We start from the raw sequence: 15,924 nt of genomic DNA, 5'->3' as shown, positions 1-15,924 counted from the left end.
CTCTCTCCCTGTGCTAGCTTCAAGACAGTATTTTTAATAGGAACGTTTCGGGGCTGGTTCCTGAGGTTAGGAGGTGACTGGTAGAAGGAAAGGGGAAGTCTGGGAAGTCCTTGGACATGGGCAGTTATCTCTTCATGTCACCCCATGGGTCACATGTGCACATGTAGGGGGAGTTAGTATGAAACATTTGATGCAATGAGGCTGTTGGGTCGCCAGCCTCATTCTCTGCAGACTCTAGTTGGCCGTATTGGTTCCAATGGACTTCAGCAAGTTTTATCTCATGAGCGTTTCAGCAGGCTGTTTCTTTTCTTACCTGCCACCCTGCAAGCTCAAGAATTTCTGGTTTTCCTGGTTAGTTACTGGTTTCTTTAACTCTTTGGGGCACAGTTTCAGTTCCAACCTGGCAATGAGTACAGTCAGGCCCTTGGCATGATTTGCAGTCTCCACTGCTCTACTTCTGTGCAAGAGATTACCCCATTCCTCACTTACAAATCAAGCAGCCCAGCCAGAGAGCCTTCTGTGTGAGACTTTTCCTTGAAAGTAGCTTGTTGATTTCTGTAGGTCCGGAACACACACAGCTGACCTCATTGGTGCCATTTGTGCCAATGATATCACTTTCAAAGTGATACCACTTTCAAAGTGGGTTTAAGTTAACTAAAATCTCCCCCCGCCAAAAAAAAGTGGGTTTAAGTTAACTAAAAAGTGAATGTCTGCCATATTAATTTTCTTCAAAGTTCGCAGCCCCAAGGTTTTGGAGACACACACTGGCAGAGTGTAGCAGCTCAGCACAGGAGTCTCGAGGTGTTTGAAGTCACATTTCCAACGTTTCAATCTGTTTTCTGCTTTTTTCTAGGTTTAGAATATTGGGCAAGTCTCCATTTTCTCATTAATAAAATTGTAGTAAGACGAATACCCCCTTTATATGGTGCTCTCAGGGCTGAATGATTCAGTGTGTGCCAAGTTCTTAGCATTAGGTCAGCCCTCAGTAAGCATCAGCTATTGTTTAATGTACCTCTGGAGGGGCCTGAGGCTTTGGTCCCAAAGCAGGGCAAAGGTGGCAGTTCTCGCAAGGGGAGGGAATGAATGAACATAATATGTTCACTGTTGTTCAAGCCCAGATTAAAGCAATCCAAGAAGGAATTGCTGCGAGTGCCAAAATAGATACGCCCCAGTGGCCCGATGTCAGAAAACCCTCTTTTAGGGCTTAGGGCTCCCACAGAATCAGTCAGAGGCTGCAAAAAGCGTCTCTTAGTCCCCCACCCCCACCCCTTTGTGTAAGTGCCGCCTCCATCTGGGAGCGGTGATTGTGTTGAAGTCATGGGTGAACTAGGGGACCTGGAATTGTTTGTTTTTATTAAAATATGTTTTGGCCGGGCGCGGTGGCTCACCCCTGTAATCCCAGCACTTTGGGAGGCTGAGGCTGGTGGATCATGAGGTCAGGAGTTCAAGAGCAGCCTGGCCAAGATGGTGAAACCCCGTCTCTACTAAAAATACAAAAATTAGCCGGGCGAGGTGGCGGGCGCCTGTAATCCCAGCTACTCGGGAGGCTGAGGCAGAGAATTGCGTGAACCCGGGAGGCAGAGGTTGCAGTGAGCCAAGATCGCCCCATTGCACTCCAGCCTGGGCAACAAAGGGAGACTCCGTCTAAAAAAAAAAAAGAAAAAAAAAAAAAAATAGACCAAAGGACAGTACATGCAATTCTCTAATGTGTACTGTCTGCGGTGGTCGCGGCCCCGTCCATTTTCCGTGTGTCTGTGACGGCCTGCCCTTACTTTAACGTGAGACTGTGGCGTCTTCAGGAGCCACTGTCAGGACTTCAGGGTGTCCACCCCTGCTTCCAGATAGATTCATGGCGGGTCCCGGAACCCTTTCCCCCACCATTTAATCCACTCCGCAGCTGCAGGTGCGGCCGGGAGGCTGGCACCTGCCACCTGGCTTGCCTGGAGCAGAGAGTCCGCCTCTCCAAGGGTTGGGGGTCTCTGTTCATGGAGTTTTAGAGAGTGGAGGAGGGCGTTTCCCTTAGAAAAGCCACTTGTACCCTTCCTGGCAAAGGAAAGTTACTCCTCGACCCCCCTTTGCGGAGTCCGTCCCCGGCCGGCTCCCCGGAGGTGAGCACCTGAGAGGGGCAGTGGGGTCACAGCCTGCGGGCCTCAGCGCTCCGTGCACCAGGCGCCCCGACCCCATCCCGCGCTCCCAACCCCGCCACCCACACCGGAGAGACGGCCACTGCTGGCCAGGGATTTCTGACAACATGTGCGTTTATTTGTTAGAAGTACAAACGTAGGAATCCAAATACAAATACAGAGGGCGGCCCAGCCACGAGGCCCAGCTGAGGGCGCGGCGGGGACGGGACGCACGAAGCGGGGCGCGGCGCCGCCCGGGTCGCCAAGGCACGTGGGCGCGGGTGCGCCCTCATTTCACTAGGACACCAGGAGCCGCGCGGATAGCGGGAGCCACGTCCCCCGCGGAGGGGAGGAGGGCGGCGGGACCTCGGGATGCCAGAGCCAGGGCCTCCAATCCCTCGCGGGACAGGGACACAGGGGCTGCCGGAGGCCACTTGGTGACGGCGGGGACCCTGCTGGAGCCGGGGCCCCTCGGGGCCAAGCGCGTCCACACCGGTGCTCTAAGACGATTCCGGAATGCCCTGGGATTCTGGAATCTCTGGGCCTACCTCCCAGCTGGACGACAATGGCTGGGCAGGCAGGAAGGATTCCGTGGGAACAGAGAGCAGTCCGCGCCTCTCTCCATCCCTTCCTGCCTGGGGCGTCTCCCTGGAGCCCTGACACGGTCACTTCCCACACAGGCTTCACAGAGAGAGAGGACCCTGCCCGCACCCGGCTGCTGCAAGCCCGACCTGACGCCTTCCTGTGACCTGCGAAGGCGACTTCCTAGACAAGGGTGGGGACAGCTGTTGGCCATCTAAATCTTGAAAACTACTTTTGGCTTACGGGTTGGACTTGACCAGAAAGCAGGAATGATCAAGGAGTCGCCCAGGTGTGCACGCAGGTCACAACAGTGATGCCCAAGGGCTCTCCAAAGCAAGCAGGCTTGTGTGGACGCCAGGGGGACTCCTGATCAGGTAGTGAAGCTGGATTTTTCTTTTCTTTTCTTGGCAAGACCGTGATCCCACTTTGTCAGGAAATGTACAGATTGCCACTTTCTCTCTCTCCCTGTCCTCTCTTTCTCCCTCTCCCTTGCTCCTTTTTATCCTAACCAGAGGCTTAGTAAGCTCATACGCGATCGCTAGAAAACTGCGCTCCTTTCTAGCTGTTTCAGCTAAATTTGGGGTGACAGGTAGAGTGACACATTATTAATACGTTGTTTCAGTTTTACCACTGTACATACAGACACAGATACACAGACCACTGCATGTAAACACAAGATGGCCTCTTGCTCCTAACAACACACAGGTCTGAGCCCTGAAAATAATGACTTTCCTAAAGCTTTCACAGAAAATTTACTCCTAAACAACGAACCTTTTGCTCAGTACAGGAGCTGCACATAAAGGAAAACACATTGTGTAGTTGTACAAACGTGTTAGCAGGTAAACTTGGTTCACTAGCATAAAATTAGCCATTTCAAATGTCAAGAATGATGGACAGTGTCTTTTAGAATGTTTTAATAAAAGTTATTCTAAACAGAGATCATATAATAGTCAGCACTGTACATTTCATGAATATATTTTGCCTGTGCCTATTTCTATTCAAAATAAAAATGCCAGGATAAGTTAGGGAACCAAAGCCTAGACTCAAATTAGATGTTAAGAAGCACGGTGATTGTCTTTTTGAGCTCACAAAATTTGCAGTTTCCAAAGATGCATGTATTTTAGTGAAAAAAGATAGTTCTTAGACAATTCAAATGTTATCTTTACGAAAAGGAATAAAATAGCCGACTGAGGTAAAAACGAAAAAAAAAAAAAGAGAGAGAAAGCAATCAACAAACAACAGTTGAGTGGAATGTTCTTCTAAATACTAATTTCAAATTCTGATTGAGGCAGGGCAGGCAGAACTGCTGGGGAAGACAGCAGGTCTGGAAATGTTTTAGGCAAGCAAAATTTTGGAGTAGGATCTGTATACTTAATGTTCAAACTCAAATGAAACTTTCTCACTTTTTCCACAATGTAAGTTCTGATTTGGTTACAGTTCAGAAAAGGCTCTAAGCCTTTGTGTTGAATCAATAGCTGAGTACTAGTAGAAACATGGAAGGGGACAACAAGGGTGGTGATGGTGGATGTAGCATCATTTACTTCATCTAAAAACCTTTCATATTTGGTGACAACTTAGAACTTGAGGGAGCAAGTTGTTACGCGCATCTTCTACCACATTACTTATTTTTAAATTACATTGGAAGCAATCTTTAATTGCTTAAGAATGCAACTTTTTTTTCTTTTTTTCCTCTCTGTAGCTCCCAAGGCCACCCTGGAGGTGCATGGACTAGCGGGCATGGCAGGCTGGCTGAGGGTGGACTGGGTCTGCCAGCGCTACCTAGAGGAGTGGGTACCCTGCTCTCCCTGTTAGAGGGAGGGAAGTGCTGCTCTGTGCGGTGGGGGTGGGGTCTCCCCTCATTGACAAAATTGACGTTGAAAATCCTTCCTATTACAAATATAAATAGTATTTTATAAAAACCTATTGTAAGAAAGCCTAACCAAATCAAAGCACTCATTATTTGCTCCTGAAAATTAGAAGCTGACAGTGGGTTAAGACTTCTACTTAAGGTGTTTCCAATAATCGTTTATAAATTCAAAGTCAGGCACTGTCCTTTCAAATAGACCTCCTTAGATTAGGGAAGCAGCTTTGAGTTCCAAGAAAGTGCTATGGGCAGGCACAGGCACATGTTCCCACACATGTGTGAATGTGCTATGGGCAGGCACAGGCACGTGTTCCCACACATGTGTGCTAATGAATCAAGTGGTGAAACTCCAGTCCACCCAAAAGGAAAATCATGTCAGCCTGTGTACAGTCATACCCTTGCCAGGAGTGATTCCACCTGCCCTTCCGGAGGCTTCAGACTTCCTGGGTGAAAACTCAGCCTGTCTCTCGTGGAAAGGGGATGCTGGCACCTTCCCACTGCCTTGCCGTAATGAACTTCCCACTTACTGGCATCAGTCCTGATTATCACCATGTCCCTAGAGTGACAGCTTAGCTCCAGAGTCCACAGGTTCCTTTCCCTAAGGAGATTTAGGAGTCTGCTTTACACATTGCTATGTATTGGAAAAACGTTCAACGAAAAATGGAAATTTCAAATCTTCTTTAAAAAGTGTTTAGTGACAATGCTGTCATTTTGAGAAGACTGACATCTCAGGGACTGCAATAATTGTGCTGTGGGCTCGCTCATGTATCCTTAGATGCCTAAGAAACACATTTAAGAAAATACAAATTGGATGTGTTGGGTACATACACATCATTCACTGGGATCGAACTTCAATAAGTGAGGCAACTGGGAGAAATCGGGGTCTAAGCCCCTCACGGGAAGTGTAAATGTTCCTTTCTCATGAAAATCAAAGAAGGAACCCTGAATAACTAGAAAAGAGAAGCGGAAATGTAGCAGCTACCTGCTCAGTCTGGGGTATTTAATTATTGGCAATCCATGTTCTTTCCCACCTGTTCAATTTAAACTGTTCAGTAGACACAGAGGCTCTGACTTCCCGGCAGGAACGTTATCGTCCCCACATTGTGGAGCCTGCCCACTGGGCTGGAAAAACCCTGTGTGTGTTTACAAACGTGAAAAGTGAAGTGGTGAAAGTAGGTGATTATTTTAATTGTTCAAGCAAAGGAATTTACGTTCCCCTCAATAACCTGAATGCTACACTCAGATCATGTTTGTTTTGGAAGTGGTGTGTGTGTGTGAACATATGTTTTGTCTGCCTAATTATTTTCTAGCTCATGCTCTTGTGTAACCTAATCTGAAAAGCCCACTTGGTTAGCTCAAAACATTGAAAACTTGTCAGTGACTGATTGTTCGACTAGTTTTTCAGCACTGATTTATTTAAGTTCATCTAAAATTCGACTTTTATAAGTAGCAGGGCAATAAAAGGTATAATTATTGACAACAGTAAAACCCAAAGCATTATTCAGCTAGGTGGCATTAAAAAACTAAATATAGGCTGGGCACGGTGGCTCACGCCTATAATCCCAGCACTTTGGGAGGCCAAGGCGGGTGGATCACCTGAAGGTCAGGAGTTTGAGACCAGCCTGGCCAACATGGTGAAAGCCCATCTCTACTAAAAATATAAAAAATTAGCTGGACGTGGCGGTGGGCACCTGTAATCCCAGCTACTCGGGAAGCTGAGGCAGGAAAATTGCTTGAACCCGGGAGGTGTACGTTGCAGTGAACCAAGATCGCGCCATTGTACTCCAGCCTGGGCAACAAGAGTAAAACTTCGTCTCAAAATAAATAAATAAATAAGTAAATAAATAAATAAAGGTAACTATAAAGAACGTCTCCCTTTTGGCCTTAATACAACTAGATCAAGCTGATATCCTGAAATCGCTAGCTTGTAATCAGTAGAAATTTTGAAAGGAGGAATGGAAATGCCCTAATCTCTAGTCTTCAAAACGATTAGACATTAAGAAAAAGAAAGTCAAGTTTTTATTCTTCCAGAAATACTGAATGGCTGAGTTCTTACCCAATCATCTCAAAACATACACATTCTCTCCCCATAACGATAGAGATCTATTTTTATAATAAAAGATAAGTCAACAAGGGACCAGCGATGGGGGTGTCATTTATCCCGAAGAGTTATTTGTTGGTTCTTTGATGTGATTCTACAGAGAACACAAACACAGTGGCACTGCTAAACTCTCTGAACCTGAATGTTTCCTCCAGGCCAATCTGAGAAAAAAGAAAATAGGTACAGATTACACACTTTCTCAATTTTGGGAAATTTGAAGGGGTTTCAGCAGAATATTGTAAAATTAACATTTCCAATGTATTCATAGTCTGGTTCTTTCCCCCTTATTTCCAGAACCCTTTTGAATATCTGTTAAATGATAGTGTTCTAAAGTCTAAGATGAACAGTGTTTGAGTACAAATAGAACTTAACGTTTCAATGTATATTTACATCAGATTACGTGGATCTCAAGCCATTCTTTTTTTTCTTTCTTTTTTTTTTTTTTTAACAGAAATTGCAGATGAAATTTCTTATGTGTAGAGTTGAAAATCGCTCAGGAAAAGCACTCGAAAAGAGTGGCAAGATCATGGAGTGAATTCAAAGCGCTTTGTGGCTTGAGAGCACTGAACTGATACAGTGATAAGAATAGTGGTTGGAGACCAGGTATAATTCTTCAAGTCTCAAAGGAAATCACAGAAAATTTCCATTTTGGCAGCTGAGATAAAAATGATCAGGGAAGAAGAGGTTTAGTCTGTTTTTGTTCTAGCCCTTTAGATAGAGTGGCTCATTGCTTCCTAGTCGTGGGGAGCTGGTGTCAATGCAGAATGGGTTACCGGCTCCTCTCCTGTTGCTTCCAGAGTGTGGTTACATTGCAGAACAACGAAGCAACATGCCTGCAAACTTCCTTCTACTGCAGCAAGCTATCAGCAGGTAAAATGATGTGGTGTGAAGCTTCCATAGAGACACTCGTCCCCATCAGAAGGACTGTGTTGCTGACATTTTTGATTGGCCCCGTTCCCCTTACGTACAGTGAAAATGCTTTGCTCTTGAGGACAAGCATTTTCTCAGTCACAGAACCTGCAAAATCTTGGTACTTAACTGATCTGATGTAAAATTGAGGGTGAGACTGGCATATAGAGAAATGAAATCCTATTTCCATCCATTCATAAAAGAGAAATAAAACTTGGCATGAAGTATATAGCTGACTGCAGGAAATGGAAAATCTTACAAGATGTGTATTATTTGAGCTTTCTGTTTCATTTTAAGGCATATTTTGGGTAAATTGGGGGCAGTATTGGCTGGGTCCAGAGTAAATTATACTAACTTTGTCCTTCTCTGTATGGTATGTAGGGAGGCTCTGTTCTGGTAGGTGGCGTTGGGACTGTGCAGAAGCTGAAGCTTTCTAGACTCTGAAGAGACATTTTTCTCCAGTTCCATTAATGTGAAATGCCTTTTCTTTGCTTTCCCCCTCATCCAGTATGCAGCTTAAAAGACAGACAGTCATAGTTTTAAGCGTGATCCACAGTGGTCAGAAATTTGGACTCCATGTCAAAATACAGAACTGTCATCTCCTCAACTTAGAGTATTTCTGAAAGTGAGAAACACAGTAGCACCTTTGGAATGCAAATCACTCAGACTTCCACCCCAAATATTCCCCAATTCTACATGCAAAGCAGGCTGGGGCTTAGCTGTGCAAAGCAGCCTTACACCCCGTGCAATTGTGTCCCTCCTGATAAGGCGTCCTGGCAAAGGAGAGTCTTTAATGAAAGAAAGTGTACTTCCCTCCCACTGTCCCCACACTGCTCCTCTCCTTCCTCTAGACAGTAAACATGTACATGATTTAAAAGCCCCTGAGCTCTGCACCTCACCAAGGCACATGCATCTCTCCCTCATCGTGGACTGAAAAGGCTCATCTCAGGAGCTGAGACTGATACAGAGAACTTGAATTATGCAAGCCTGCGGAGAACCCGGCATGGACATGCTCTTAGGGAGTGCTTTAGCTCTTTTCATTGAGACCCCCTAGTGGGAAGCCTGCTATATATGCAGGAATCCACACTATGATGCTCAGTTAGTGAAATCCATTGGACTTTCTTGAGCTGAAGGCTCTCCTTCCTAGAAAAGGAGTGCTGAACTCATCTGTTTTGATCAGGAGGGCTGCTGGGGTTGGGAAGAAGAGAATGGCTGGATTCAGAAAACTGAGGTTATTGGTGTATTTATCCTACGTGTAAAATTTCAGGAGGATTGCTAACAATATCCAAATATTGAGTGGTTTTGAAACACAAGGCATCAGTAAAATTCTTTTAAGATAAAATCAAACAAATCTATGTTATAAAAAGTTGTTTTAGGTTATTTTCTTCCCAGTAAGAATTTTTCTAGAAAATTCAGTTCTCTTCAGAACTTCTTTTACAATGTAGCGGGTTGCAGTTCTTCAGCTTGTTAGAAATTACCCATTCATAAGGTTGGACATTGTGTCTTAAGACTGCCCTGGGGCCACCTTCCCTTGGTGCTCAGTGCCGTGGTGTGACCTGGATTCCTTTGGTCAGGGTCAGGGTCCCTGCAGACTGCCTCTGCCAAGGCTGGGGCCTGCTTATGTCCGAGAGACAGAACTAGAGTACCAGAGAGTGAAACTGTCCAATAGAGGAGACATTTCATCTAAGACAGTATTGTCAACCTGTTTCTCCACAAATATTCTTTGATTTTTAAAACTGAATTCGCTAAATTGAAGCCAGTTGGCTTGTGGCTTATGTAGTAACTACCAACCCGAAAGGCAGAGAGTTGACAGGGAGAGAAACAATGGGTTTGAATGTCTCATGCTGTATAGATTCCATCTTTGGAAATTGGGTCATCATATATCTATATATTTGCATCCATTTAATATGCAACAATCTTAATAGGAATAAGCAGATGAATCTAATTTCACTTTTTCTGGCCTCTTCTGCTCCCATCTTCTGTGTCTGGTATACATCCAGGAAATTGTGTGAAACTGATACTTTTCTATACTTTCTTTGCAAAATATTTTATTTTTCTGAGTAATTATGGTATGCACAATCGATAATTTTTAAAATTATGGTTTCTAGGTGAAATGAGTTCAGTTTTCTGTGTGAGAAAGATGAGACGCACAGAGACTGGTTCAGAATTTTAATAATGCAAAAGCATTATTAACTAACTGATAGGACTTGTGTTTTGCCTATTAGTGAGAAGTTTCAAAAGAGTCTTCTGCAGTTCACACTGGCGTCCAGTTATAACAAAGACCTAACAGCGAGAAGCAAGTTGGTTTTGTGTTATAAAAATATCAAAAGAGTATTGATTGGGGGATATTTTTTCTTTGGGATTTTGCTATGTATCCATATTTCAAAGTATAAAATAAGCTTATTCATCAAAATATGTACTTGATGATCACCATTGCCCATTTTTTTGCATCTAAAGTTGGTTTGAGTTGAAAATCAATATTCACTAATTTTTTTTTTTTTTTTAAATTTTGGCCAGGCATGGTGGCTTACGTGTGTAATCCTAGCACTTTGGGAGGCTGAGGCGGGCAGATCACCTGAGGTCAGGAGTTTGAGACCAGCCAGGCCAACATGGTGAAACCACCCCGTCTCTACTAAAAAAAAAAAAAAAAAAAATTAGCTGAGTGTGGTAGTGTGCACCTGTAGTCCCAACTACTTGGGAAGCTGAGGCAGGAGAATTGCTTGCACATGGGAGGTGGAGGTTGTAGTGAGCCAAGATGGTGCCACTGCACTCCAGCCTGGCCAGGCGACAGAGTGTGACTCTTGTCTCAAAAAAAAAAAAAATAAATAAAAATAAAATTGTATCTATGTCTTTCACACTCTGGCGTATGTCTTCAAGATAACAGGTTGTGTTCACTGTATACCTTTCTTTGCAAAATGAAGACAATTACTGAACCTATAATAATATAACATAAGCTGGACACATACTCGGGTTGAGCCTTGGTCTAGTTAAAAACAGCTCTTAAGGTGAAATGTTGTTGAACTAGTCCAAGAACCCAAGGTTCAAATATTGTTGACTCTCAGTAAGTTTGATTAAAGTAATAACCTTCTGATGTTCAGAGATAATCATCTTTGACCCCAACAACATGAGCATTTTGAAAGTCTTATTTTCTCCTCCAATGGAAACCGTGGACAATGCGAGTGTACTCTCCCCAGGCCTAGAACGAGGTTATTAGGTAAAGGGGTGCCAGCTAACAGCAATGGTATTGGAACCAGAGAGGCCACAGAGAAAGGAGACTGGGGTTGGAACCCGCTGCTGTTGACACTGGAGCACAGAGAGCCCAGGCTGAGCCAGCAGGAGTGGGTCTCGGCCAGGGGTGATTCAACACTCGTGAGCGCTGCTACACCCAGGGCTGCGAAGGAAAGATACAGAAGGACTAGGGGCCTGAGAGAGCATCTTAGACATTCACTTGCACGTTTTACAGATTTCTTGGCAAGGGTAATCAGCAGCTGCTTCCAATATCCATAAACCATTCAGAAACAACACCAAGCTACAATTCAGTAGGGATCAGCAAGAATATTACTTTAAAACTCAATTAGCGCGCGCGCGCGCGCGCGTGTGTGTGTGTGTGTGTGTGTGTGTAAAATACATAATAGAAACCTTTGCCGGTACTTCCTGTGTTGCTGAAAGGTCATTTTTAACAAGATACACTGAGCAGTGTCCTTCCTTGCTACTCCCGATGGTCACTACTGGTCTGCGGGCGACAGAAGGTCGAGTGTGTACCAAATGCTCTCCACTCTTCACCATGAGCAACGCTTAGAGATACAGGTATCCGACCCAGTAGACCAGGTTAAAGAGCAGGAAGGACGTGGGGAAAAAGACACGGGAGTACGAGTCCAGCTCCAGGATGTCTATGTGAATACGCCCTTTTCTCCAGGATCCTGATTTACATTCTTCGTAGCAGCAGAAGAAGCTCTGACAGTCTTTGCCATCCAGACACTCATAGACACAGGTATCTTCAAATTCCTGCCAGTAAACGGAATTGTTTAACGTGGTCATCGCAGGTGGTGGTGGCCTCATGTCCAGGAGGGAATAGTTCTGCAGGCAACAAGAATCACACAACACCCATCGTAAAATGCAATAAAAACACCCTGAGGTGTGTGAAGCAATCGGTTCATATTACATCTGTCTCCTATAGCTAAAGAGGATGAGTGGGCCTGCCCATCCCTCACAGTTCCCCCAACGCTGGAGAGAGTCGGTCCCTTTTTTTTTTTTTTTTAAAGGAGCAGAGAGTTTAATTGGCAAGAAGGAAGAAAGGAAGAAGCTTCCCTGTACAGAGACAGAGGGAGGGGGGGCTCAAAAGCCAAGAGAGGAGACCCCCGTCTTCAATTCTAATGCAAGGAAAATTGCATTGCAGTTTCAAATCTTGTGTTTCCCGGATTATTCATGAAGAAGGTTAAGCATATTTTAAAATGTGTATTAGTCATTTGAAGTCCCTATTCTGCCTACTTTTCTGTGGATTTGTAGTAAGTATGGACGTATAATATATTTATCCCTTAAATGTGAAACGGTACGTATACTGAAGTGGTGAGAGACAAATAGGTTACTTCTTTTCCAATTAGTGAATAGTGAAAGGTATGACGTGCAGGAATGACGAGAGGATCCTCATGTCCCATGTGATTCGGTGAAAGTGGGCTTTCAGTGTGAGGGGCTGGATACTGCTTACCCTCTTAAGAAGCATAACCAAACACGTGCCCACCTACAATGCTTTCTTTTCTACTTCCCAAGCCCTTCTCCTGACATGGAAAAGTCCAAGTGGGGCAGATAAAGGAGAGAGAGCAACATACTCTTCACTCCTCAATGAGAAGAGTCACTCCTAACCCTGAGACATGGCTGCAGATAGACTTGTCAATTCTTCAGACAGAGGCTGAGCTCTTCCGAAAAACTATGAAGTGTGCACTACATTGAATTCCGTTACAGGGATCCCTTTCTAAATTGGACGGAATAATGGAAGAGAACTAAACAGCATGTTTGCCTGTCTGCTTTGGTTTATCTGTGCTGGCAGATCAGAGATGGGCATATGCCACTGGCAGCCGTGGAGGCTGATGCCAAGGAGGAGGTGGAGAGGGAACCCTTCTCAGTGGGCCTCTTGGCGAGGGCCTTTGCCTGGGTGTGGCACACTGCTGGGACAGAGGCCACTCGGAATTCATTAGAAAGCATCGTGACAACCTCTTATACTTTCACCCAAAAATATGATTACACGAACACATGGCGCTGCTTCCCGCCTCCTTTTGGGCCTCAGTTTGATTGGACATGCTCATAATTTTGGGGTCATAAACTGGAGACAGGTGAAAGTGTCAGTCGGTCACTCAGAGGTGGTTCTTACAGCCTTTGGTGCGTTCTTGTCAATGGGAAGCATGTGTGTGTGAGGACAGACCTAAAGCAGGATGGCCTGGACCACATGTTCACAGGGCGTTGCTTGCTCCTCACATGTGACCACCACCCTCTGCTACCAGTGGGGCCTCATGGTGCGGCTGCCCACCCTCCTCCTCATCCGCAATCCTGATGAATAGGCAGAAATAAAAGTCCCACTGTCTCTATGGGCCTCATGTGGATACGTCTCTTCTAGGTTAATGTTCTTTGTCCTGAGTGGGTGTAAACATCACCAGGGGTTTGCTAAAACATAGCAGTTCCCTGCCTCTACCCCACTACATTGAAGGGATCTGCCTCTTTTTGACAAGCTCCAGTGGAAACATCTGCCTTTATTAACAAACAATTGCAATAAAAGTTTCCTACACGTGTGCTTTGACAGTGATCAGCCAGACATTCATCCACTCATTGTTTCAAGCCCATTCCTCTGTGTAGTCTCTTGCTATGTGGATGGGACTGGGGGCTACCGGAGACAGAGAGGAGAAGCCTGGTCGTTGCAAGGCAGGGCAGCCCCACAGCAAGATTCTGGCTCAGACCGGGAGGCAGAAGGCTCTGCTGATGTGGGGATGGCTCACCAGAGATCTAAAGGGCAACCTTGGAGGTCTCAGGCAGGGCAGCAGGATGGTTTCTGGAGAAGAGAAACCTCCATTTCACTCCATTTAGGGAACCAAAAAACACCTAGAGATCATATTTACAATATTAAAAATGGCTCTTATTATGTCTTCATAGGTCACTGCTTTGAAACGAAACAAATTCCATTTTATAAGGTTGGAGCAAAATGTAAGATGTTAAGAGCCCTAAATAGCTTAAGAACTTCTTGACTTGCCTCTGTCTCATTAGTCATGAAAATTTCAAATGATGCCCAAGATAGAGATTTTAATTAACAATTCCCCGAAGTCCTCTTTGGCCTAGCTGGGTCCCCGACTCCCTCCTGTTTTGTCTGTGTGTGTAGCACAGCCCTGTGAGTGTCACGGAGCACCGTGCTTCCTGGGCACATGTGGAGTTCCTCAGCCTTGCATTTGACACATGAGGAAAGGGAAACTGAGCAACTAGAACAGCTCACCCCAAGCCACACGTGTGACTGTTCACAGAGCCTGGCCCATCCCCTATCACTCAGAGGCTGCTCTTTTCTGCTTCTTCATATGGGTAACGGTGGCTCCTTCACTAGCCTACGGCTTGCAGACCGACCTTTCAGAACAGAGCTGGGAAGTTGACAGTTCTCACTCAGCAGAGGACAGGCTTCCTTTTTCTTTGGCTTAGCGTTATTCTTGCTGCAGGTCTCTGGCTGTGTCTTCTCACCAGGCCTGGCACCCTTTCTGTCTGAATTATTTTTCTTTGTACTTTCTTTAAGGTCATTACACTTTCCAACTTTTTCTTTCTTTAAAAATTTTTTTCTGTTCATTGTGTGATACCTTTTTCTCTGTGTGTTAAAGGACTTGTTTCTTTTTTTGGCAACATCACTTCTGTACTAAAGATGTCAATATTTCCTGCTTTCAACACCCAGGTCCTGGCTATGTGTGATGATTGCACCCTTCCCCTCTCCCCTCTGTTTTGGTCCCACGGCATTTGGAAGCATTTGCTGGCAAAATCTGTACGATCGCTGTGGCTTCCTGCAGCTGTAACAGTGATTTGCCCACAAACTTTTTGGAAGAACTCCCACGATCCACACTTGCAGAGTGCAGATAACTGTGGTCTCCTGACAATGGGCCGGAAGTGCGCTGCATATGAGGTCTTAATTAGCAAGTAGCAAACCACCTGCAGCTTATGGGTGGGTTTGAAACATTTGATGTAATTAGTAAATTGTAATTAGTATACATACGTATAAAGGAATAAACATGATTGCAAAAAAAAGTTGTTATATGATAAAAGTTGTAGTTCGCATCATTAATTTAAAAATATATTTCTCGGGTTTTTCAATAAAGCTACATTCTTACCTCTAGCCAAAGGAAATTCAGACTTGTTAATAGTTAAATGTAACAAATTTGTTTTTAAATTGTCAAACCTTGGTCAGTATTTACAGGGCTTAATTTATCCACACTTCAATTTTCTGATTTGTAGAAAGGTTTGTTATGAGAATAAAGTGAGTTGATACATGAAAGCACAGAGAACATAATGTCAAGCATAGTGCTCAAAAGAAAGTGAGGGGGGTCATCATTTTGAGGGTAGGAAGGACCTTCCAAAGCAGAACACAAGAAGCAGAAACTACAAAAGAAAACAGTGACAGATTTGACCACATGAAACAAAATAACACACACAGAAAAAGGCACAAAATAGGATAGTGGCAATGTTGCCAATTCAAGTTGGAGTAAAAACTACATGACAAACAATACCATGAATATATTCTATATGTGACTATCTAAATTATATATTTTATAAAATACAATTTATATAATATGTAACATATACACCATGGTCAAGTTTCTACTTTAAAATACTAATAAAAGTTAAAAAAATTCAAAAGCAATTCATGAAAATAGAAATGCAAATCAAAAATAAACAAGTGACAATATTGTCAATAGTCAAATAAATGCCAGTGAGAACAGTTTGCAGAGCTCATTTTCCTGCTTGACTGTCAAACTGAACGCACGGAAAGTTTGGGATGAGGTGTCCGGCGTTGCTGGTGGAGCTGGTACAGCGCCATGTGGCAACGACCAAAGACCATGCAACCCCTCTGCGCAAACGTTCTGCTCCTGGGAATGTAGAACCAAGCAAACAGTCACAGGTAAATACAAATTGGTAGTGATAAGAACGTAAATGCAAGTGAAAAATGTGGATGAGCCCAGTCAGTGTCCTGCCACGACTGTCTGTGCCTCAATCATGAACATAGGATATGATCATTACAAGGATCCTATAAAATAATATTTGTGGCACAAAACTTAAGTACATGTAAGTACCTATTTTTGAGTTATCAAAGAGGCTATAAAAAGATCATAATT

General features: G+C 44.3%; 1 protein-coding gene across 1 annotated transcript in view; it reads right to left on the bottom strand.

Moving 5' to 3' along the window:
• Window positions 1-11,017: 11,017 nt before the first annotated feature.
• GABRG3 (gamma-aminobutyric acid type A receptor subunit gamma3) overlaps window positions 11,018-15,924 on the bottom strand; it is a 569,129-nt gene continuing 564,222 nt past the window's right edge. The window contains exon 10 of the mRNA XM_033190806.1: window positions 11,018-11,656. Coding sequence (XP_033046697.1) covers window positions 11,375-11,656 — 282 coding nt within the window. The 3' untranslated portion in view covers window positions 11,018-11,374. The remainder of the gene's footprint in view (window positions 11,657-15,924) is intronic.

This window comes from Trachypithecus francoisi, unplaced genomic scaffold, assembly GCF_009764315.1.
Source record: "Trachypithecus francoisi isolate TF-2019V2 unplaced genomic scaffold, Tfra_2.0 Lachesis_group3, whole genome shotgun sequence".
Lineage (NCBI taxonomy): Eukaryota > Metazoa > Chordata > Mammalia > Primates > Cercopithecidae > Trachypithecus > Trachypithecus francoisi.
Note: the sequence above shows the minus strand (reverse complement) of the source record. Positions and strands in the feature narration are given on the sequence as shown.